General features: G+C 40.5%; 1 protein-coding gene across 4 annotated transcripts in view; it reads right to left on the reverse strand.

The window, feature by feature from the left end:
- The window catches only part of dock3 (dedicator of cytokinesis 3), a 980,202-nt gene that overhangs the window by 756,946 nt on the left and 196,350 nt on the right, over positions 1–26,906 (reverse strand). For all 4 annotated transcript variants that reach the window (XM_043708482.2, XM_043708483.2, XM_043708484.2 and 1 more), the window contains exon 2: positions 16,595–16,678. In XM_043708482.2, coding sequence (XP_043564417.1) covers positions 16,595–16,678 — 84 coding nt within the window. The remainder of the gene's footprint in view (positions 1–16,594; positions 16,679–26,906) is intronic.

Consider the following 26,906-nt stretch of genomic DNA (forward strand, 5'->3'; position numbering starts at 1 on the left):
ACTTATTAAAATTACATCAACTTCATTTCAAAACCACATAGCTGCCGTCATCTTCTGTGATTTCACTCTTCCAGCTGCTGAATTCCCTCGGTTGTCTTCTTTCTTTTTACTGCAAGTGTGTTTCATATGAAAAGGTATCTTTGATACAGACAGTTTCCTAATTCCTTGGATCTCTCTTGATGGCAGTTGCTCTCTCTCATTTTCAAACTGTCCACATTTGTATGTCCCAACATCGGATCATCCACTGGTTCAATGTTGGCAAAACTATAAATTCAAACTCAGTTGGGTTTTCATATCCTGAAGTATAATTTACACTGACTGGTTAAATTTGATTTGTTGTCAAAACAGCATCCAAAACTCATGTATCCATTTCACAGCCACATGTTACATATTTTCAATTTTCCAGTACAATCTGGGACTGCCATCTAAATATATCACAGGTGCTTATAAAATCTCAGTTCAGAACTGCATTCACTCTCTCTTAAATGTACAGTACACGCCTTCAACTTCATAACAATACTTATTCCCCAGAGCTCCTTTGTCTCCATGTCTTTCTCCACAGTTAAAACTGACATGGAATATCCATTTAGTATCTTTCCCATCTCCTGTATAACATGGAGTCAATTGAATTGGCTGAAGACTGGTACCTGTCATGCTAGGGATGATTGGAGGAGGCTCAGATTGAGCAGAATGTCGGAGAAGAGATAACACTTATTCTGACAAGCCCTGACGAACCTATTCCCAACAGTCACTGCATCATTTGAATCCAAGGAAAATGATGGGACCAGACGGAGTACCAGGTCATGCACTCAGGGCATACGCAGATCAACTGGCAGAGGTCTTCTTGAACATCTTCAACCTCTTCCTGCAGCAGGCCGTTGTCCCTGCCTGTTTCGAGGACCAACATCATCCCTGTGCCTAAGAAGGCTCATGCAGCATGTCGCAATCACTACCACCCAGTGGCCCTAACTTCAGTGGTCATGACGTGCTTAGAAAGGCTGGTCATTGCATTAATCAACTCCAGCCTCCCCACTACTCTTGACCCACCCCAATTTATCTATCAGACCAACAGATGCACATCAGATGCCATATCACTTGCGCTTCACTCCTCCGCAGAATATCTTGACACCAAGAACAGCTACATAAGGATCCTATTCATTGACTACAGTTCAGCCTTCAACATTATTATCCCCTTGAGACTTATTACTAAACTTAGTGATCTCGGACAAAGCCCCACTCTGTGCAACTGGATCCTCAGTTTCCTGACCCACAAGCCATAATCAGTGAAGATTGAGGATAATATTTCATCCTCACTAATACTCAACACTGGAGCCCCCCAGGGGTGCATACTCAGCCCCCTACTGTACTCACTGTATACCCATGACTGTGTCGCCAAATGCCAGACTGATGCCATTTATAAGTTCGCTGATGACACCACCACAATCAGTTGAATCTCATATGGTGACGAAACAGACTGCAGACGGGAGTTGGAAGACCTGGAAAAATGGTGCATTGAGAACAATCTGGCTATTAATGCCAGCAAAACCAAGGAACTCATTATTGACTTTTGGCGGGATGTTACTCATGCCGCCCCCTACACATTAACAGCACAAAGGTGGAACGAGTGGAGAGAGTTAAGCTCATGGGAGTGGTCATCAACAACAAGCTTTCTTGGACTTTTCATGTGGACGCACTGGTTACAAAGGCCCAACAATGCCTCTTCGTCCTCAGGCAGCTGAGGAAATTTGGCATGACGGCGAATACCCTTGCCAACATTTATAGGTACGTCATCGAGAGCATTCTGTCTGGATGTATCACTACCTGGTATAGCAACTGTACCATTCAAGATTGGAGACGGTTACAGAGAGTGGTGAACTCGGCCCAGACAAAGGCCTAACCTCCCAAATATAGAATCCATCTACCAGGCCCAATGTCAAGGAAAGACTGCCAGCGTTTTCAAAGATCTATCCCACCCTAGCAATGTTTTTCGACAATCTCTACCATCAGAGAGAAGGTACAGAAGCCTAATCACACGCACCAGCCAGTTTCAAAACAGTTTCTACCCTACTGTTGTTAGAATACTGAATGGACTCACAAACTCTTAACATTAGCCTGTACCTGTGTTTTTGCTTTTGCCACTGTTTACCTATTACTTAATTATCTCTGCTACCTAACTCTGTGATCTAACTGTATTGCTCGCAAGACAAATCTTTTCACTGTGTGGATCATTCACTCGGCACTTCTGGTTGAAGATTGCTGTGAATTCTTCAGCCCTATCTTTTGCACAAATGTGCTGGACTCTTCCATCATTGAGAATGGGTATACCTGTGGAGCCTCCTCCTCCCATGAGTTGTTTAAATGACTACCGCCATTCATGACTGGATGTGGCTGAGCTGTACAGTTTAGATCTGGTGCATTGTTTGTGGGATCACTTAGCTCTATCACTTGCTGCATATGCAGTTTGGCATGCAAGTAGTCCTACTTGGTGGCTTCACTAGGTTGACACCTCATTTTCAGGTATGTCTGGTTTTGCTCCTGGCATGCCCTCCTGCGCTCTCTATTAAACAAGGGTTGATCCCCTTGCTTGATAGCAATGGTTGAGTAGGGGATATGTCAGGCCATAAAGTTGCACATTGTGGAGTATACTTCTGCTGCTTTTGATGTCTCACTGCGCCTCATGGAAGCCCAGCCTTGAGTAGCTAGATTTGTTTGAACTGTCCCATTTAGCACGATGATAGTGCCGCAAACACAATAGAAGCTATTCTCATTCTGAAGGTGGGACTTCACCTCTGCAAGAACTGCACAGTAGTCACTTTTACCGATAATGTCGTGAACAGATCTATCTGCAGCTGGCAGATTGGTAAGGATGAGGTCAAGTATGTTTTTCCCTCACCATATGCCGCAGACCAAGATAGCAGCTTCGTCCTTTAGGACCTGACTAGCTCAGTCAGTCGTCCTGCTGCTGAGCAGGTGCTGCTTGATAGTACTATTGATGTCACCTTTCATCACTTTACTGATGACCGAGAGTAGACTGATGGGCGGGAATTGGCCGGGTTAGATGTGAAGAAGGGCTCATGCCCGAAACGTCTATTCTCCTGTTTCTTGGATGCTGCCTGACCTGCTGCGCTTTTCCAGCAACACATTTTCGGGTTAGATGTGTCCTGCTTTTTATGCAGCAGACACACTTGGGCAATTTCTACATTGTTGGGGAGATGCCAGTGTTGTAATTGTACTGGGAACAGCTTGGCTAGGGGAGCAGCAAGTTCTGAAGCACAAGTCTTCAGTACTATTGCCAGAATATTGTCAGGGCCAGTAGCCTTTGAAAAGTCCAAAGACCCCAATCGTTTCTTGATATCACATGAAGTGAATCGAATTGGATGAAGACTGGTGTCAGTAATGCTTGGGACCACTGGAGGAGGCTCAGATGGATCATCGACTCGGCACTTCTGGCTGAAGACTCCTGCAAAAGCTTTAACCTTCAATTTTGCACTGATGTTCTGGGCTCTTCCATTATTGAGGATGGGGATACTTGTGCAGCCTCCTTCTCCAGTGAATTTTAAGTCCATTTGCCTCTAAACGCATATAGATCCTGTCCCTGAGAATCTTTTCCAATAATTTCTCTACCACTGACATGAGGCTCACAGGCCTATAATTTCCTGGATTATTCCTGCTCCTCTTCTTAAACAATGGGACACCACTAGCTATTCTCCAGTACTCTGGGACTGTCTATCATTGAAGGTCTATCATTCATCATTCTTCTGTTACACTGTAACTTGCATGTTTTGCACTTCTTATGCACTTATGCTGTGTACAATTGTGCAGTTTGTGCTGTCAATGTAGCATCCTCGGTACTAGAGGAACACTGTCTCGTTATTACTGTATCAGTTGGACTGTACATGGTAGAAATGACAAATAAAAGCTACTCTACTCTACATGTAGCCAAAGAGGATACAACAATGCCTGTCAATACTCCAGCAATTTGATTTTTTGCCTTTTTCAATACTCTGGGATAGATCCCAGCAGGACCCAGGGACTTAACTATCTTAATATTCTATAAGATGCATAACACCTCTTCCTTTTTAATAGCAAGTTGGCTCAGAAGTTCGATACTCCCTTCCGAGATCATCCTCCATCAATTCCTTCTCCTTGGTGAATACCGACACAAAGCATTTGTTTAGGACCTCAACTATCTCTTCTGGGTCCACATATAGATTCTTTCCTTTGTCCTTAAGTGGGCCAACCCTTTCCCTGGCTACCCTCTTGCTTTTTATTTTTGTAAAGGAGCCTTGGAATTCTCCTTACTCCTGTTTGCTAATGGCTTTTCATAACCCCTTTTAGCCCTTCTAATTCCTTGTTCAAGCTCTTTCCTACTTTCCTTATATATCTGTATACTTTAAAGACTTTGTGAGTTCCCATCCTCCTAATCTTACACATGCTTTCTTTCTCTTTTTAACCAAGGTCATAACATCCCGGGTCTTCAAGGTTCACATAAATTATTCTTCGTTCTCACAGGAACATGCCGCTCCGGAACGCTTATCAACTGCCATTTGAAATACTCCCACATGTCCAATGTGGATTTCCCCTCAAACAGCAGCCTCCAATTAAACTTCTCCAGTTCCTGCCTAATATAGTTGTTGTTCACTTTCCCCCAATTTAACATCTTCGCCTGAGGACTGCTGTTATCCCTATTCATGAGTGAGTGTCTTAAAATTCATGGTATTATGATTACTACTCCTGAAATGCTCCCCCAGCAAAACGTCATTCAGTTGGCGGGGCTTATTTCCTAAAACCTGGTCCAGTATAACCCTTTCCCTGGTTGAACTATTCACATCCTGGGTCAAGGAGCTCTCCTGAATGGTCCTTACAAATTCTGCCCCATCCAAGCCTCTAGCACGAAGTGAGTCCCAGTCAGTATAAGGGAAGTTAAAATCACCCACCACAACAACCCTATTATTTCTACATCTTTCCAAAATATGTCTACATATTCTCTCCTTTATCTCCTACTGTCTTCTGGGAGGTCTGTACTATATGCCCAGTAGTGTGATGTCACCTTACTTATTCCTGAGTTCTCTAATGTATCCTCCCTCAGTACAGTTGAGAGATATTCCTTTATCAGTAACCCAACTTCACCACCCCTTTTATATTCCCTACCACACCTAAACTTCTAAATCCTGGGACGTTCAGCTGCCAGTCCTGTCCCTCTTTCAACAAAGGTTCCATAATCGCAATGAGCCAGGTTTCCACTAATGTCATGAAATAAGTGCCATGTAACAAATTCAGCCTACAGTTTAATACCCTGAGTTTGCACTCTCCATGTATCTGCTCACATGTCCTTTCCACCATTGATCCCTCACATTTGTGAGCTGTTTGCCTCTCCTCGTTTTCTATATAGTTTGCTTCACCTCTTCAATATCCAGTGTGGCACCAAGGGACAATGAGACCCTGAGTTTCATTTCTGGGTCAGAAGCACACATTCCAGTTCTGCAAACAGCTTTTTAACAATGATCAGCTGCATTTCCTATGTTCAGTCAAGAGGCAGACCTGGGAGTCAGATTATGCCCTTTATAGTCCCTGTGATTGTCCGTCAACCTATCAACTATGACCCCAACAGCCCCCAAATTTCCTCATTATGCATATGCTTTCAATCATCTCATTTTAGCCCTCCTACAAACTCAATGTCAAATTCAGAGCTCCCACCCATCACCTTTGCTCTTCCATTTCCATGCCATTTCACCTAATATCTCAGGAGACATGTCTATCAAAAATAGTTGGTCTATTGATTTTGTTACTAGTGAAAAAAACACTAATTCAAACATTCTATGCACTGAAGTATATTCAACTAATCCTTATGTAAGCAAACATTTCACTTAACTAAACAAAACACATCGGATACTGGAAATCGGAAATAAAAACAGAAATAATTTTACGTCCCAAGCAGCTTCTTCCATGTTCTTTACCCACCCAAACACCCCAGGCTTTGTAATCACATGGGCTGCTTTCAACACAGTCATCTAACTTTCATCCACTATGGTCCCTTTGAGCAGCTTTTCTCCCCAGCTCACCACTATCGATTTGTTGGCCCAAATGCTTGTCCCCCTCTCCAGCTCCATCTCCACCTAGTGTTTACTCCTTTCCCCAATTCCGTCTTCAGCAAATATACTATCTTTTCCTAGCTACAATCAGTTCTGAAGAATGGTCATTGGACCCAAAACATTGTGCAGAGTGAGGACAAGCTTCACCTTCTTCCCAAAATCCACAAATAGGACTGCCCAGACAAACGCACAGAACACATTCTTTGCTACCTCAAAATGATTTTGTTCCTCCCCTTTCCAGTCCGTTCCCACTTACATGCACAATACTTCTGATGCTTTACATCATTTTCAGAATTTCCAGTTTGTGGGTGCCAGCGTCCTTCTTACCATGGATGTGCAGTCCCTTTATTAATCCATCTCTCATACAAACGGACTTCGAGCTTTCATTTCTTCTTGGAAAAATGCCCTGAATTGTCTCCATCCGCCATCCTCTTCCATTCCATAGTCGAGCTCATCCTCACTTTAAGCAACTTCTCTTTTAATTCCTCTTACTTTTTCCAGATCAAGCAGGTGGTGATGGATATCAGCATGAGCCGCAGTTCTTTTTGGGTTATATTTAATATTCCATGCTCCACTCCTACTCAAGTCCCTCCCCACAACTCTTTCTCCTATAGATCAATGACATAACCAATGTTGTTTCCTTCTCTCTGGTCTACGCCAGGCTTCTATTTATCGACAGAGTCAATTAAATATGAGGCTGGAAAAAGCACAGCAGGAGCAGGATAGTCTTTGTTTCAGGTTGGGACCCTTCATCAGGATGACAGCTCCACCTTCAACACTATAATCCCAACCAAACTAATCTCCAAACGCCAAGACCTAGTCTCAGCACCACCCTCTGTAAATGGATCCTCAGCTTCCTGACCCACAGACCGCAATCAGTGAAGATAGGTGACGGCACCTCCTCTAGGATAATCCTCAACACTAGCGCCCTCAAGGATGCGTACTCAGCCCCAGTTTACTCTCTATACACTCATGACTGTGTGGCCAAATTTCATCTGAATTTCATCGACAAGTTCACTGATGACACCACTTTTGTAGGCTGGACATTAATCAAGGATGAGTCAGGATACAGGAAGGAGATAGAATGCTTCATGTTGTGGTATAAAGATAACAATCTCTCCCTGAATGTCAGCAAAACTAAAGAACTGATCATCGACGTCAGGTAAAAAGAAGAACACAACCCTATCTACATCAATGGAGCTGAGATGAAGAGGGGCGAGAGTATCACCTTCTGAGAAGTGATATTAACCAACAACCTGTCCTTGTCCTCACACATGAATGCCACTGTCAAAAAGGCATAACAATGCCTCTTCTTCCTCAAGAAGCTAGAGAAGTTTGGCATGTCCATAAGGACCCTCACCAATTTTTACACATGCACCATAGAAAGCATTCTATCTGGGTGCATCACAGCTTGGTATAGCAATTCCTTTTCCCAGGATCATAAGAAACGATAGAAAGTTGTGAACATAGTACAGACTTGCCTGTGAGCCAATCTCCTATCCATGGACTCTATCTACACTTTTTGTTGCCATGGAAAAGAAACCATCACCAAAGAACCCTCTCACCCCAACTATGCTCTCTTCCATCAGGTAGAAGATACAGAAGCTTAAACACAGGCTCAGGAACAGCTTCTTCCCTGCTGTTAGTAGACTGTTGAATGGACCTCTCCAATTTCAAACCTAGAGTTGATCTTGCTTTTATGCACCTCCTGTGCAGTATAACCTTGCATGCATTGCTCTGTCTAAACCCTCTATGATCTACTTGTCCTTGTGTGTTATGATTTGCCTGCTCACAAAACAAAACTTTATGTACATGTGACAAAAATAAGTCAAATCATTCAGAACTAGAAAGATTTATCCACTCCATTTCCAATTTTCACCCTGCTCTCACCTTCACCTGATCCACCTCTTACTATTCCCTTTTTTTCTTCAACATTTCTGTTTCCATTTCTGGGAATAGGCAAGCCATTTACATCCACTACAAACCCACCGAATCCTACAGTTACCTAGTCAATACATCTTGACTCCTGACTGTAAAGTTTCCATTCTATTCTCCAAGTTTCTCTGACTCCGCCACATATATTCTGATTATGCCATCATGCATGGGGGGCCTCAGAAATGTCCACATCTTTCCACAACCAAGGATTTCCCATCACCATTGTTGACAGGACCTTCAGCTATGTCCAAGTGATTTCCTGCACTTCTACCCTCCCTCTTTGCTTTCCTCCGAAAAGATAGGGTCACCCTCATCCTCACTTTCCACCCCACCATCATCCGCATCAAAAGTATCATTTCTGCCACATCTGGCACAATTCACTACCAAACTATTCACTACCAAACTATTCACTATTCCCCTCCCCACCCTTAGCAGGTATTGTTCCCTCTGGACATACTGGTCCACTCCTCCTGCACTCCCAACATCTCCCCACACCCTCACAGTACATTCCCATTCAATCACAAAAGGTGTATCACCTTCCCATTTACTTCCTCCTTTCTCACTATCCAAGGTCCCAGACATTACTTACAGGTGAAACAGTAACTTACCTGCATTTCACTCATTCTAATCTACTGCACCGCTGCTCACAATGCAGCCTCCTCTACACTGAGGAGATGAAATGCAGACAGGCAACAGCTTTGCGGAACACATGTTCCACCTGCAAAAATGCCCCCAAGCTTCCAGTTGCCTACCACTTCAACACACCAGTATTCCCTGGTCAACATGTGCCCCCTGTCTTGGGCCTGCTGCAGTGCTCCTGCGAGACTCAACACACGCTGGAAGAACAGCATCTCATTTTCTGCTTGGGGATCTTGTAGCCTTCAAGACTGAATACTGAGTTCAATCATTTTAGAGCCTGAGCATCTTCTTCTATGTCATTTACCCAACTCTATTCTCCAGGCCTTGTCATCACATGGGCTGCTTTCATCACAGCTTTCCCATTTTCACCCACTAGGATTCCCTATTTGTAATTTTTCTTTTCTCCTGGCTCATCATTATTCATTCCTTTGTCTGCCAAACCAATGCTGTGTCTCTCTAGGCTCCGTCTCCACCTACTGTTTACTCCATCCCATCTTCAGCATATATATCATCTTTTCTTAGCCACAATCGTTCAGTTCTAAAGGGCCACTGGATCTGAAACGTTGACTCGGCTTTCTCTCCATTAGATGCTGCCAGACCTATTGTGTTTCTCCAGTAATTTTTATTTTTGTCCAGTTAACTGCAAAATTTCTTATGTAAACAAACATTTTTATTCTATACACAGTCGAAGTTGTCCGGAAAAATACTCGCTTTATAGACACCCATGTCGATTTGCAAGATCAGTCATGTAGCACATTTCCTGTGAAAACTTATGCAAACATGTACACCAAAACATTTTTTCTAAACTCAATAAATCCTTTTTGAATAGATTTTTGACCACTTTTGTAGTCCTGATTCATTTATGCACCCTTTAGACTTGAGCATGCATTCTCATAATTCAAAAAGGTGCCTTACCTCCCCCAAAGTAGTCCCTGCAATACATCTAAAGGGGTACCTTAACTTTCCAAAGTAGTAAATATAAAATGTTTCTCATACCCACACTCCACACATTCCTCTACAACCTATGTCAACACATGCAATCTAAAACCCATATTCTAGAACCCCTTACAGACCTTTACCATCACCACTCCCCTCATACTTCTCCACCAACTCATTCTTTCTTCTATCCAGCCTGACTCCCTTCAACAACCATGCAAAATGATTGAGCATCCACAAATACCCACATATTTAAGATTAAAACCTAATTCTCAGACTTAAAAGTTCTACATTGATAAAAGCTCGTTTATTCACAATAAAAACGATTTGGCAAGTCAACATATAATGACAGTTCTAGAAATTTTTTGATCATCCTTCTGGTAGTTTTGACAAATCCAGTTAAGGAGAATCCAAACAGCTTTATAAATACATTAAGGACAAAAGGGTAACTAGGAAGAGAATAGGGCCCCTCAAAGATTAGCAAGGCGGCCTTTGTGTGGAGCCGCAGGAGATGGGGAAAATACTAAACGAGTATTTTGCATTACTATTAACTGTGGAAAAGGAGATGTAAGATATAGAATATAGGGAGATAGATGGTGACATCTTGAAAAATGTCCATATTACAGAGGAGGAAGTGCTGGATGTCTTGAAACGCAAAAAAGTGGATAAATCCCCAGGACCTGATCAGGTGTACCCTAGAACTCTGTGGGAAGCTAGGGAAGTGATTGCTGGGCTTCTTACTGAGATATTTGTATCATTGATAGTCACAGGTGAGGCACCAGAAGACTGGAGATTGGCTAACGTGGTGCCACTGTTTAAGAAAGGTGGTAAGGACAAGCCAGGGAACTATGGACCAGTGAGCTTGACCTCGGTGGTGGGCAAGTTGTTGGAGGGAATCCTGAGGACAGGATGTATATGTATTTGGATAGTCAACATGGCTTTATGCGTGCGAAATCATGTCTCACAAACCTGATTGAGTTTTTGAAGAAGTAACAAAGAGGATTGATGAGGGCAGAGCGACAGATAAGATCTATATTTCACTTCAGTAAGGCATTCAACAAGATTCTCCATGGGAGACTGGTTAGCAAGGTTAGATCTCATGGCATATAGGAAGAACTCGCCATTTGGATACAGAACTAGTTCAAAGGTAGAAGACAAAGGTTGTTTTTCAGACTGGAGGCCTGTCACCAGTGGAGTGTCACAAGGATCTGTGCTGGGTCCACTGCTTTTCATCATTTATATAAATGATTTTGATGTGAGCATAACAGGTATAGTTAATAAGTTTACAGATCACACCAAAATTGGAGGTGTAGTGGACAGCGAAGAGGGTTACCTCAGATTACAATGAGATCCAATGGGCTGAGAACTGGCAGATGGAGTTTAATTTAGATAAATGCGAGGTGCTGCATTTTGGGAAAGCAAATCTTAGCAGGACTTATACACTTAATGGTAAGGTTCTCGGTAGTGTTGCTGAATAAAGAGACTTTGGAGTGCAGGTTCATAGCTCCTTGAAAGTGGTGGTACGTGTATGGAATGAGCTGCCAGAGGATGTGGTGGAGGCTAGTACAATTGCAACATTTAAAAGGCATCTGGATGGGTATATGAATAGGAAGGGTTTGGAGGGATATGGGGCAGGTGCTGGCAGGTGGGACTAGATTGGGTTGTGATATCTGGTCGGCATGGACGAGTTGGACCGAAGGGTCTGTTTCCATGCTGTACATCTCTATGACTCTAAATTAGACTGTTTCAAAGGGTTTATGTATCCTTTATGCTCAATCCTATCTGCAGTTAAAAGGGCACCTAAGTCCCATGTTGAAACGTGTCTTCCAAACCTCCACCTCTGGCCCATATTCACATGGTGTCCTAGAATATATGCATGGGAGTACCTCAGCTCTACATGATAAATTCACTGAGAAAACCTGAGCTTACCTGGTGCACACACCCTAATCATTCTCTGTATGAAAGTTGTTTTCCTCATGATTTTTGCATCTTCTCCAATTACTTTCAATCTGTGAACTCTTATTTTTGATCCCTTCACAGGTGGAAACATTTCTTCTCTGTTTACTCATTTCAGAACTTTTCTGATTTTGTAAACTAGGGAGCTATACAGAAGAATCAAAAAGTTCAGCAGACTGCATTAATCAGAACTATAATTTAATAGAATCTCAAACTGTAGTTTCAACATTTCACTGTCCAGTTGTATGTTGGCCAATCATCTATAACGGATAATTAACAATAACTATTTTTCACCACCATACAAGACACTTCTAAAGGTGCCACATTAGTTGGCGGCATGGTGGCACAGTGGTTAGCACTGCTGCCTCACAGCGCTAGAGACCCGGGTTCAATTCCCGCCTCAGGCAACTAACTGTGTGGAATTTGCACATTCTCCCCATGTCTGCGTGGGTGTGCTCCGGTTTCCTCCCACAATCCAAAAATGTGCAGGTTAGGTGAATTGGCCATGCTAAATTGCCCATACTGTTAAGTGAAGGGGTAAATGTAGGGGAATGGGTCCGGGTGGATTGCTCATCGGAGGGTCGGTGTGGACTTGTTGGGCTGAAGGGCCTATTTCCACACTGTAAGTAATCTAATCTTAAAAAAGTATAAAATTCAGTAAACTATTTGCATCTTATTAAGTACAATTACTCTAAATATTTAATTTTCATTCCTCACAGCTTTAAAAAAAACTAATTTCAGAAAACTTGAAGTGTTTTTTAAATCACGTTCAGTCTGTAGTATTACCTCCCATATAAAAGGGAAATAGTTGAGTGCTTCAGTACTGCAATATTGACAAACATTAAATTACACTTCAAGTGCAAGCATTGCCAATGAGTAATGGTATTGTATGCATTTACTCATATTACTCACTCAAAACATGTAAAGTGCTGGACATGAATCACACCATGGATAATATTTCTCTTTCTCTGTCATCTTTAGAGCACTGACTTCTGACACAGAAAAATTGCTGGGCTTGGGGTGGTAAGAATAGAAAAACTGAGTTGCTTCTGCACTGAAAGTTAACAAAATAGTGGGTATTAGTTTTGAAACCCAAAATGACATTATAATGCCACATAGATACACACAGATTAGAAGTAAGAGTCCAAACGAGATACTAGTTAAAAAGTTTATGATCAGTCTCTGAATCGTCTTGAAGAGTAGATTAAGACTGAGGGGGAATCTTATAAAAGTGTACAAGATCATGAGAGGTTATCTGTTTAAGTTCTGAGGGACAAGAATAAAAGGGAACCTGAGGGGCAACCTTTTTTAAACAGAGGGTGATACGCATATTGAATAAGCTGCCAGCAGAAGTGGTTCAGGCGGGTACATTAACAACATTTAAAAAGGCATTTGGACAAATACATGGATAGGAAAGGTTTTGAAGGATATAGGCTAAATGCAGGGAAACAGGATTAGCATTGATGGACATTTTGGTCAGCATGGAACAGTTCTATACTGCAGCACTCGATAGTGCAAAATTGGCAGTTGAACATTTAATTTTGGGATTCTTAGGTTTTACAGGTCAATTGGCAACAGTCAGTGTGAGACAGTCCTGGATCTGTTTCCTTCTGACTAACTGGCTAGGTGGCTTCTAGCACACAGAGCAGGAGAATCCTTTTACCAGCAAAGCCGGTATGATGCAGTTGATTCTTCAACTGTGACTTTGCCAGCACAAGCACTTGAACCAGGTAATACATCAGTTCACAAACACATCATCCTCCACAGGAATACAAAAACAAACATTCATTTTTTTCTAAACTTCTTTTCTTATATATTCTGGGAAAGGCAAAAAATGTCCTAAAGAGGTAGCTGAGAGGGGACAGATTGTCAACCCTCTCATCATTTCTTCTTGTTAAATCCCTCTCTAATGTTTGAAATTTTCCTGACACCTGCGTGACATTCCATGGGTTCCAAAAATACTCAATTTACATTCACACTCTTATATTGCTTGTCCTCTTGTTAACTAAAAACACATTGAAATTTAAAAGTACAGTAAATTAATGGTACAAATAGAAATAAATAGGTGTGATCTAATTTCCACTACGAACACTTTGCTGAAGGGTGACCAGGACTGGTAACTGAATGTTCAGGGATATCCAAAAAGTAAAAGGAGGCTGGTAGTGCTGATAATAAAAGATGGGATCAGTATATTAGTGACAGAACCTTTCAAGAAACGTGACCATAACATGGTGGAATCTTACATTAACTTTGAAAACAATTTAGTTCAACAGGAAACCCATCTCAAGACTAAATGAAAGAAGCTATGAAATTATTAGTGGCAAGTTGTTGTGGTGCTTTGGGAAAATATATTAAATATAGACAAGCAATGTCTAGCATGTAAAGAAGTAGTAAATTATTTTTACTACAAATATACATTCTAATAAAGCACAAAATCCCAATAGGAAAAGTGAGTCAAGTGTGGCTAAGAAGGAAGCTAAAGATTATCAGATCAAAGGAGGAGCTTCTGAAGTTGCAAAAAACAAAAGGCAGTAAGTCTGAGAATTGGAAGCACTTTTGAATTCTGCAAAAGATGACTAAGAAATTGATAGAGAATAGAATAATACAAACTCGCAAGAAACATAAATAACTAAGTTCTGAGGAGGTTGTCTCAACAGAAAAATCAACCCTATTTCTTTCTGAAATTATTTCAACAATTATGATAGGCAAATAGGCTCATCCTATTGTCTAATGTAATAGAAAATCCAAGTGTTCTTTTATGTTCTCATATTTTCAGTTATCCAGTCCATCTACTTTATTACATATATTGCCTACTGTCAGCTATATGTTAACTTCAGCCAAGACTATAAAATCCTTTAGTTTTAGTGAACAATTCTGTGGCCAGATCTGCTCAGTAGTATCTAAAGAGAAAGCGCCCAGTCCTGACTGTGATATAATCTGCCCACTACAGTTTTACATAGACCTTTGGTACCTTTCGATGCCAACTCATCTGGGATGGATGGTTGGATTAAGAGTTGGGCAGTTAGGTATCAAGCATAATTCTAGTGCAGCCACTGCTCCGTTCTCATGTCGTGAAATGAAGACATTCCTTCAGGCCTGTCATCAATTCAGAGACTTACATTTTAAATGGAGTTGCCAACACTACAGAACCTCCACTCACTCACGTTATTTATTCCTCTTCCCACCATTACAATGCTCATTTTACTTCCCAACAATCCTCATCATCCACTTCAACCCCGAATAATGTTTAGACCCTACCCATCTGACAGTGTTCACTCACCTCTTTCATCCCAGATAATGTTCACCCTCACCCTCACTCTTTTTACTGATCCCCTAACTCACCAGGTATTCACTCTCTTCCTAATAACAGTTGGCAGTGTTCATTCCACTCCCACATTCTTGTCAGTGTTCACATCCTACTCCTGCTCCTCGACGGTGTCTAATCCCCTTCCTAAATCTACCCCACAACTCACCACTCAGATCATCTTTACCCACCTCCTTCACCATGTGACAATGTTTGCCTCCCCCCATTTACCTGACAACATTCACTTCTTTCCTCAGCCCATGACAGTATTCAGCCCATCCCTCACTATACCCTAAGTATTCACTCTGTATAACAGTGCTCATTTCTTCTATGTGTCCCTTCCTCATGCCCCCAATATAATTTACCCTCCTTCCCTCATCCTATGCAAATGCTCATCCTCCTTTACTCCCCAAAAATGCCAACTCTTCCAACATCACCAGACAGCAGCCAGGGTTTATGGATGGTGAGTCTGAGGAGGGAGGTATGGGAAGGGAAAAGAAAACATTGCTATAGGAGCTTTGGTTACCATTGTGTTTTGACACTACAACTGATTAATTTGGAGTTGTGCTGCTCAGCAGGTTTTACTCTTGCTGTGAAAAGTCTTGAAATAAATCTGTGGAAAAATCAGAGCAAGCACAGGGCAAACAAAGTAAGTCTTCATAGTCCTGACCACCTCATCCGTCTGTCATAGGTAACATGAAGCAATCTGGGCAAAATAGGAATTTGAAGTTTAAACCTGTTCCTTACTTACCAAGGATATTCATACAATGGGAGTTTCAAAGAGTCCCAACATATATCAACAATATAATTTGAGTTGGAAGCCTCTCCACATATGGTTGAACAAATTAGAAAATTAAACTATCACGCTGCAAAGAATATCAATTGGGATAAGTGGAATAGAAGGTCATAACTTAGCTAAGGATTCTGATTCTTCAAATAATTTTTAGACACATTGCATACTATTTTTGAAAAGTTTGCTGTTTCACCAAGCCACAAAGGCAATACCCATTTTGTAAAGGACAAGCTTCAGTTATTTAAGTTCTACCTTAATAGAGGACAACCTCGATTATCTGAACGACACGAGCAGGGAGTATTTTGTTCAGATATTTGAATGTTCAGATAACTGACCTGATGGCGCGGGGAGTGGGTGTGAGACCAGGTTACAGTTTCCCCAGTGGCCGGTGGCGTCGCGCTTCCCCTTGCTACAGGCACGCTGTGGCCCCGGTTCCAGCTTCTCTCGCTCAGTAAGTTCTCTTATTTAAACTTTTATTTAATATGTAGCTATTATGTTACAACAAAGGATCTTGTTTCAAATAAAGTATCATACTTAAGTGATACAATGTAAGATGGAACAGGAGATTTTTGCACCCTAGGCTTTACTGTTGTCACCGTTTACATGAGCATCGGGGCCTTGTGATCTTGTTCGGATAATCCGAAATTCGGATAATCAAAGTTCAGATAACCGAGATTGCTCTGTATACCTTTACTTTCATAGCCTTGGAATGTCAGATTTAACATAGTCAATAACATTTTTGGAAGAGAGAATCAGTTGCAAATAAATCAACATATAAGGAAGTAAGCAGCCTTAGAAAAACAAATACTTACTGTACTAAGGAGACACTTCATTTTTAAAATAAAAAATCTTACTTTTAAAGAAATAGCATTTGTATTTTTCATGAAATAGTAGTCATGATGAATCACAAATGTGTGCAGTGTTTAGTTTTATTCTTACCTTCACACTTTTCCAAGATTTGAACTGTTTCTCCAATTTCCAGCACAAGCCCCTGTGGCACTGAACCTCGGAAACTACATATCACTGGGGAAAAATATAATAAGTGTGACTTAGGATTTTGTCTGCAATGACCATATGATCTGATGCTAACTAAACCAAAGTGAATAACATTCTCCACAGGCCACACTTGACCATGAATATTGGGAGATGTTGTCAAAGATTTTTGTCTCACATTCATCAGGTCAAGCATAAAAATGCCAAATTTCAAACAATCACAGTAAATTACATTACAGGAGAAAAGTGCACTGATTGGTTGGTAAGTTGACTCTAATTAGCCATGGCATCACCATGGAAAATGCAAAGACTACAGACTCCCCAAACATCCAAGAAAGTCAAAGAATTTGCAAAGCTTGAATACATAGGTCATTCTGCTATAATGAGTATTTCGTTAATGCAAATTCGCTTAACGAAATTGACAAATTGAGGATACTGGTTCTAAAGCATGAATTTTTAAAACATGTGTTGGCTGTAACACTTTTACTTTGCATTATAGACGACCTGCCTGTATTCCTTTTGTTCGCAGAGAATAGTTCCCTGCATAGGAATGTCTATCACTGTAGTAAGTTTAAATAAACTACCTGACACATATCCAACGAAAATATCCTGAGAATTAGGTTAGAAATATGTGTAAATGTTGAATATTCCTAATAAGTAATGTTTTAGATGAAATTGGAGAAAGCTAGTGGCAGATTAATTTAGGCAAAGGCTGAACAAAAATTCTATTAGCTTGTATTTGCGTAGATAGATGAAACACAAAGAGAACAACAGTTCATATTACTTAAAATTGCAAAATTTTACAAAAGCCTCATGTAGTTTGAATAGCATAATGCAGGTGACAAAATTCAATTCAAAATTTCTACTCGGGAGGAATCTCATCAATTAGCCTTTTTCAAAATTAACATCAAGGAACTCAGTATTTAAATTCTGAAGACTTGCATATCAATTTATTTAATAAGGTAAGATTTTGAACAAACTGGTCCAATAAAGGATTCAAGGTGCCAGAGATTGAGCAGGTTTATTGCAGATATGCTCTATGGCTAGGAGTACACATTAGCACTTACAAAACTAATGGATCAGTTACATTTTTTGACAAATTGATCTAGAAGAATCAGACATAATAACAAACTCGGCATCACTCAGAAATAAAGATCAAAAACATCGGGAGTAATATGGGAATCACAGTTCTTGATGATGGAGCAGACACAATTGCTGATGGGCATCTTTCCACGGTGTAAAATCTCTCTAACAATATGATTACAATTAAGTGTCACTCCTACCTTAACTCTAATTTCTCTAATTTAGTGGACTCTTTCCTGGTTTTTTAGCATGGAGACTTCTGTCCTGAGCTGACGATGCAAACCTCTTTTCAGTTGTTAGCATGAAAACATTCACGTCATTTCCCACAGGTTATAGACTTCATAAACTAAAATTATTTTGCTAGGGTGAAAGTGTTAACCAAAACTGGAAACAGATTCTAAATAGAACTCAAATCACTCCTGTTTTCTCCATCTGTCATAAAAATTTCATATTATAAACAATTTAATGAACACCACAGATATCCTGCTAAGCACATAACTGAAGTCATGTGTTTTCCTGGAAATGATGTAGTTACTTCCTGCTCCAAACAACTTCCAAAACTCTTACAAAAATTTATCTTCACAAAACCAAAACTAACACTAATCGGACCTTGACTTTAAAAATTCAAATTCCCAAATATTACTATTTGCCTTTATTACAGCAGCTGCCTTTGGATGTGCTTGGCCATACTGCCTATCTCACCGCTCTTGTTCTCCAAATTGCATTGGAGCTCAATTCTTTTATTGTTCAAGATAAATTGCTCATCAGCATGGGTTTTTAATTCAGCATTCAACTTAAAGTTGTGATATATCAGCAATTTCTCCTGCTCAAGGCACTTTTCACAATACTTTATACAGACTTCTGAAATGTTAAGCTTCAACTGAAGGTCTATTTTTGGTTGAATTTGCTTTTACAAATTAATCATTTCGATGTTTTAACTTTTCATTCATAGTAATGCCCTCTTAGATGGAAATGGTATTTATTATAGGTGGAAAGACAAACAGAGAAAAACAAATTTAATGGCTCAAGAGCTCAGACTACAAAAGGAGACTTAGTTCTCACAGACATTTTGAAATAGCATTGATGACGTGATACTGTCATCATGATGGCTGACTTTCTTTTCAATAGCTTATTAGTTAAGCCAAGGTTTTTCTTGTATTTTTATTATGAAAGGTGCTTCCTGTCTTCAGGCTTCTGGATGTCTCTGAATATACTGCACTCTCAGATATTATAAAAGTACAATTGAACCAGTCGAAAAGTTATGGTAAAATAAAATTTCCTTAAATTAAAGACTCCTGCTGCTATATTGTCCACTACATCACTGATCTGAAAAGTTAAAGTCGTGTATAGAGATGGAAATGTGTTGCTGGAAAAGCGCAGCAGGTCAGGCAGCATCTAGGGAACAGGAGAATCGACGTTTCGGGCATTAGCCCTTCTTCAGGAATGCCCGAAACGTTGATTCTCCTGTTCCCTAGATGCTGCCTGACCAGCTGCGCTTTTCCAGCAACACATTTCCATCTCTGATCTCCAGCATCTGCAAACCTCACTTTCTCCTTAAAGTCGTGTATAGCCAAAGCACACCATAGAATGATCTTGAAGGAGGAGAGTGGGGGTGAGGGGGGGGGGGGGGGGGGGGGGGGGGAGAAGAGAGAGAGTGTGGGGGGGGGGGAAAGAGTGGGGGGGAAAGAGTGTGGGGGTGGAGAGAGAGAGGGGGGAAGAGAGAGAGAGAGGGGGGAAGAGAGCGAGTGGGGTGGAGGGAGAGGGAGGTGGGAGAGAGTGGGGTGGGGGGAGTCGGGGGAGAGGGTGGCGTGATGGAGGAAGAATTGGCGAGAGAAGTATATGGGGAGATTGAAAGAGGGCGAGAGAGAATGAAGGGGACAAGAGAGAGTCATGGGGTGGCGAGGGAGTGAGGGGAGGGGATGAGAGAGACTGAAGGGAGGGCGAGAGAGACAGAGTGAAGGGAGGCAGAAGTGACGGAGCAAGAGAAAGGCAGTTGAGAGAATAAGGTGGTGGAAAAGAGTGTAAAAGGGGGTGTGAGAGAGGGAGATGGGCAAGAAAGGATTGGGAGAAAACTAGGGGATAAAGGAGGGGTTGAGAGTCAGAGAACTGGGGAAGATCGTGAGTGAGAATGAGGGAGGGACATTAGGGAGAATGAAATAGAGGGAGAGGCGTGTGTGAGTAAAGGCCAAGGGAGTGGCGCATGAGAACAGGACCGAGGGAAGGGCACGAGCGGGAAAGAAACTGAAGGAAGGGCATGAGCAGGAAAGAAACTGAGGAAGGGGCACTAGCAGGAAAGAGGCAGAGGGAGGGGCGAGAGACCGAGCCGATGGAGGGAAGATTGGAAAAATGAAAGAGAAGAGGAGAGTAAGAAGAGGAGAGTGAGAGAGACAGCAGAGCTTCCTGTCTGTAGTCTCTGAACATTTCCCACTCTCAGCTGCTCTTGACATTTACAGCTTAGTTACGAACTCTGCAGCTCAACCACTGGGCTATGGTGAAGCAAAATTTCCTTTCCTTTACTTGAAGGCTTCCGGTGCGTATCATTCTTGAATTCTCCCTCTTACTGCTTCCAAAATGCCACATGATATTGCACAGTGATTTCAAGTTGCACAACTTTTCAATCTTCCAATTATAGTAGCTCAACCTCCATTTGAGTTTGTAGTTCCAAAAAAATCAAAATGTATGGTTACTTTTATGTTGCTTACCCTTTATCCTGTTTCACTTGACACGTGCTCAAAACCAATTACATTTCTAACTTTTCCCAATCCTGATTAAAGATCATCAATGTGAAAGGTTAATTGTTTCTCTCCTCACAGACACTACCCAATCTATTCAGCAGTGACACCTCTAATTTTATTTTACTTTGGTGCAGACTGCAGAGGTCCATGCATGGCAGCAAATTCCAGAAGCAGATGTCAATGCGATGATCAACAGGTTGACGTGGATCGTAATGTGTGAAATGGAGAGGCTGAGTGCATATGCAGCTATGCAGCTCAGAGGCAACATTACTCAATATTCTAGCACATTCAGTTTTATCTTTATAATTTGTATACACACTAACATTATCCAGGGCATCACACAACTAATTAACAGGGGATAGTGGGTCAATCAGAGAATAGTACTGTATATTCATTGCAATCCAGTACATATTACCTTCTTGAAATTTTATCTGTAGATCTTTCTTTTTGTCACAAAGTCTGAGTTATACTTTGCAAGAGTATGAGGAATTGACAGCAAAATCTGGAAGAATTATGCTGCCAATTCCTCAAACTGATGATCCTGCTCTCATTGCCCATTAAATATCTGGCTAAGAAAATATTAATACATAATAAAAAAAAAAGGTTTGAAGGATTTGAACCAAAATACCTGTGCTAATTCACCAAATGAATAATCCAGTTTTATTCTCCTACACTAGATCATATTATTTCTTATCCATAATTCTTTTAAGAAGATCAGAAATCAGACGACACCAGGTTGTAATTCAACAGGTTTGTTTGAAATCACAAGTTTCCGGAGCATTGCCCCTATAACCTGATGTCATATGACTTCTGATCCTGTCCCACAACCTGGTGTCATCTGACTCTGACCTGTTCACACCAGTCTGACACCGGCACTTCCACATCTTTTAAAACGATACAGGGGGCCCCTGATTTTCGACCATCCAACTTACAAATGAGACCTACACAGGGGTGTATTAATATTAAAGATCCAGCATAAAGATCCAACTAAAGATGCAAACTTTGCCTCGTACTTACAAACAACTATTTAACATTGTCATGCATTATGTTTTGACTTTCAAACACACTGACTTGCAAACAGACTCAAGAACAGAACCTGGTCATAATCTAGGGACTGCATGTAAAATATATTTTGTTGCCACTGCCATTCCAGCAACAGCACTTCACATTCTGTCTACAGTCTGTAAATTTACTCAACCACCAATTCCCTCAATTCTTTTCAATAATCTCAACCTGTACATGTTAGTCTCTGACAAAAGAAATAGATTTACCCAAATTACTGAAATTAGATCTATGGTAAGAGAATAAGACTGTGGATTATCCCATTGGATAACTTGGAGTGGGCATTTTGGTTCAAAACCTTTCACAAATTAAATTTTGCCAAGATACAATCTATAAATGATTATCTATCTTTTTTATAAATGCTTTTTCATGTTTTTTCAGGTACCACACCAGTTCTGCCGTAACATTACCCTGTCCAATTTTAATGGGAAATATCTCTTTAGAAGAGTTTGTCCCTCCAACCAGGGAAGAAGAATTCAAGTATCAGTTTTGATGTGATGTATGTTACAGGGGAGGACATTTCTTATATAGTCCTATAAGTCCCACTCCTCCAACAATCATAAATTTTGAATTTAACCAATGTGATATTACCAATTGCGTAGGTGTTAGATTATATCTGGTTTAGCATTAGAAACAAGTCATGAGCGGCATAAGATGAATAACAAAGTTATTTCTCCCCCCTTGGGTTGGAGAGTTCAGAACTGGAAGGCATAATTTTAAGATGAGAGGCGAAAGATTTAAAAGGGGCTTGAGTGGCACCTTTTTCCATACAGAGGGTGATTCATTGTGGAATAAATTGCCAGAGGAAGTATTAGATTGCATTTACAGTTACAACATTTGGGCAGTACATTAATGGGAAAGATTTAGAAGGACATGGGCCAAATGCAGGCAAATAGAACATTAGTTTGGGAAACTTGGTTGGCATGGACAAGTTGGACCGAAAGTTCTGTTTTCATCCTGTATAACTCAATGATTCTTTAGTCAATAAATAATAAAAAGCTTATTACAACTAAAATATACAAAGACAAGCTTACATAGATCATTAATAAAAAGGTTTATATTGAGCAAACATATGTGTAACTCATATTCTAACATCGGCAAATAGAAGTACCAGGCAAACTACGGTTGAATACCGCACAGAACTCATCAAAAAGCACGTGTGATCTAGGCAAATTCAACGGATTCGTCAGCAATTCTGTAGAGATATTAGTGACATAGAGTGCCACCAAATCACATTAAAACTCCATAATAGATTAGATGAATTGGCCATGCTAAACTGCCCGTAGTGTTAGGTGCAGGGGTAAACGTAGGGGAGTGGGTCTAGTTGGGTTGCGCTTTGGCGGGTCGGTGTGGACTTGTTGGGCCGAAGGGCCTGTTTCCACACTGTAAATAATCTAATATTATGAAGTTGAAGGTGTGCACTGTACCTTTAAGAGAGATTGAATAATGTTTTGCACTGAGAGCTTACAAGCACCTGTAATATGACTAGCTAGCAGTCTCGGAGTGTACTGGAAAATTGAAAATATGTAACATTTGGCTGTGAAACAAATACCTGAGTTGGTTGTTATTTGGACAACAATTCAAATCTAACCAGTTTAAATTATGCTCCAGGATACTAAAATCCAATTGATCTTGAATTTATTGGTTCGATATTGGCAAAACAATGAGACAATCTGATGTTGGGGAGATAAAAGAGACAGGCAGTTTGAAAGTTCAAACGACAGTAACTGCCATCGAGAGAGACTGCCATTCAAAACACTCTCTATCAAAGGTACCTTTTTCCTATGAAACATCTTTGCAGTAAAAGACAGAAAGCAACCCAGGTAGATCTTCAGCTGAAAGGAAGACACCAGAGATGACAGCCGCTGTGCGATTTTGAATTTAAGTTGATGTAATTTTAATACAGGTTTTTAATGGAACAGTACATTGTTATAGAAATGGAGGCAGATAACAAGCAGTTAAGAGAAAGGGGTGCTTAGAGTTGTGAATAGTTGTTGTTTAATGTTCACTTTTAGAGTTAAGGAATAAATGGATATTATTTTTCTTTAAATAGTGGAATTTGGGGGTTCTCTGTCACTCATACTTTAACAGATTAAGAGGCGAGGCGAGTTTTTCTGGGTGTGTGGTTTAATTAGTGGATGCACCGCTGTGTCATAACAATAAATCTTTACTTTTTGCACCGAAACTCACTCAAAATCCCATCAACCATAGACCACCTCAATTACTGTTCTTGTTCCGTTGTACACCTTCCTTTCCTGGGTATATGCTCTGCTGCATTCTAGAAAGTGCATACAGACACAGCTCTAGATTTTCATAGTGAGTTCTCCAAGTCATTACAATGCTAGGTTTGTTTCTTAGCTCTAATTTGGCTCAGTTGCACCAAGTAGTAACTGCTTGTGGACTTTCAACTCTCTCTCAACTGTATTGAACTATTAATTATAAAAAGACTATTTTCAATTCATATCTCTAACATTTAGTTGCCTACTAACTCCCATAACTTCTTCCTGGGTTCTGACTGCAAAGAGCTATCCACCTGCTCTTGACTTCTCATAGAACCCCAGACAGACAGACAGAACAATCTAGCTTAGTAGTCCAGTAAAACAGTTATTTTCTGCCAGGAGCCTGCCTCATTCCTTGCGATCATACTCTACCTGATGGTGGCTTTCAAACTGTTCAGCAGTATTTCCTGTACCATTCTGAGCGATTTATTGAAAACCTTGCAACAAGGGTTATATTTCTATGCAGAACAAAATAGAAAGCAACATTTGGACTCAAATGTTGAAACCACTGGGACTGTCATTTCCCTGAATATTATTTCCACAAGTTGCTTGCTCCAATAGCAGAAAATGTGTATAAAAAAAGGAATTCATCATGTTGCTCAAATCTAAGATTAGGATTTCCAGGAAATATAGGGTAACCTAGAGGCTAGAAAGTATAAGAAAATTAAGTTAAAAATCACACAACACCAGGTTATAGTCCAACAGGTTTATTTGGAAGTACAGGTACATAATCCTTTATCCGAAACGCTCAGAGCCAGCTGGTTTTTGGAATTCGGAATTTTTAAAATTTCGGAATAAGCTCAATGGTGAAATTTAAAAGAATCTCACTGAACAGCAGACTCACTGTGAATAATGGGCCCTGAGACAGAATTAAGGCCAGTGCTGGGCCACACCCCCCACATCACATCTGAGTTACAGGCATCGAGTGGGTGTGGAGTTGGGTTAACTATTTGTACGCCAAACAACCTTGTTCATGAGATAAAACTTCACAAAAAAACCTTTGGATTTTGGAGTTTTCTGATTTCAGGATTTTGGATAAAGATTTGTCTACCTGTACTAGCTTTTTGAGCGCTGCTCCAGGTAGCTGTGGAGCCGGATCACAAGACACAGAATTTATAGCAAAAGATTATAACGTCATGCAACTGAAATAATATATTGAACAATATGTTTGTTCAATATATCATTTCAGTTGCATGACAGTGTTTACCACAATAATCTCATCTCTTACTGAAAGACCCACCTCTAACTATTGAACAGCTTCAAGGAAGTCACAAAGATAGGCCAGCCTCAATTGCAAAGGTCCTTTCATTATCTATACTAAACCTGTTTTTTTTAAGTCATAATAAAGCATCAAACTATCTTGTCTTGAATAAAGCAAGTACTCCTCGTGCTGTAGCTGTAGGAACACTTTTTCCAACTACTGTTGCCTGTCCAATTACCTGGCAACGGGACTGGAATTCCCCTGTCAAACGTTCAGTCTCCCCTGAGTTTTTCACAGAATGGAAGAATCCAAAGCGTCTACAAAACAGTAAAAGTCACTCTTTGGGATATGCAGCTCCTTGTGTTTTTTTCTGCAGGAGTTATTAGTCATCAAAACCATAATTATCTCGTTTGTGGTCTCACCTTTTGGGTAATGAGACAACTGCTGCCTTTTCAGAATTTAGGGACATGCTTTCAGAATTGCGCCTATTTACCCAACAAAACCGATATGCCCTCGATTACATACTTACAAAGGAAGGTGGAGTTGGCACCATAGTCAAAGGTAAATGCATCATAGGGGTCATTGACCTCATCAAAAACACTACTAAGCATTTGGATAACATCCGTACCTTTGTCAGTCAAATGAATGAAGGTTCAGGATGGGGAGATTGGGGTTTTGGCTCATGGTACAACTGGCTGATCAATATGGCTATGTATGTTGCTTTGGTTTTAGTTGGTCTTTTTGTTGGTATTGCTATTGTTAAGTATATTATTGCCAAACTATTAGCTTCTATTGACAGCATTAGTTCCACCCAGAAAATGCTTCTTTTCTACTTTGATGAAGATGAGGAAGCTCTACTGCCTGCCCCGATCCCTCTCCAGAGGAGGAGAAAGTGTGGCAATCTTTAACTGCCATTCAATTGGATTAATGTGATCTGTGCCCTCACATTTATAGTATAGTCGTGGAATGACCAAAATGGGAGATGAGGATCTAAAAATCTGGATTTAAGCTATTGTCAGGAGCAACAAATCTATGCAAGCTTTTATTAATAACATAATGGATTTTTAATATAACATAACCCTAGGAAATGGTTTCAGGATTAATACTGTGCTAAAATGGTTGAAGGCTGCATTCCTGCTTTTCTGAGCTGGCTGAATTAAAAGATAAAGCAATGATGTCTTCATAAAATGAATCATAAGACATTAACTGACCGTTCTGACTAACCTTGAGCTTGCAAGCATGAGACATAAAGTGTGAGACAATACTGTTTCCCAAGAAATATCATTGGATTAACCTGTTGTCCATTATGTCACCTTATTACATTTGATTGTTTTTTCTTGTAAAAGACAAAACTGTTTCCCAGGAAACATCATTGGATTAACCTGCTGCAATTATGCCACCTTATTACATTTCATTGGTTTTCCTTTGTAATTACGGTTGTACTGTATCTTAAAAAGCATATAAAAATGGCTTATTGTTCAAATTCAATTGCATAACTTTTCCATGGAACACAAAATTTTAACCTCTGTGTTGCTGGACAAATCTGCACCAGGCTGCCTTATTTTATTAAACTGGTAACCTTGCTTTAAACAGACCGTACTCTTGTTGATTCTTTTGACCAATCACGAAACCAAGAAGTCCCTTCTGGGGATCCAGATCTTCATCCTCATCAAGCTTCCTGGTTACTTCATCAAAGAGCTCTAACAAATTTGTGAGGCATGATCTCCCACGCACAAAGCCATGCTAACTATTCATAATCAAACCCTGTCTTTCCAAATGCATGTATATCTTATCCCTCAGAATCTTCTCAAATAACTTACCCACCACAGATGCTAAGTTTAATAATCTATAGTTCCCAGGCTTTTCTTTGCAGCCCTTTTTGAATGATGGCACAACAT

Source organism: Chiloscyllium plagiosum, unplaced genomic scaffold, assembly GCF_037043375.1.
Source record: "Chiloscyllium plagiosum isolate Xiang-an unplaced genomic scaffold, Cpla_swu_hap1 HiC_scaffold_14, whole genome shotgun sequence".
NCBI lineage: Eukaryota > Metazoa > Chordata > Chondrichthyes > Orectolobiformes > Hemiscylliidae > Chiloscyllium > Chiloscyllium plagiosum.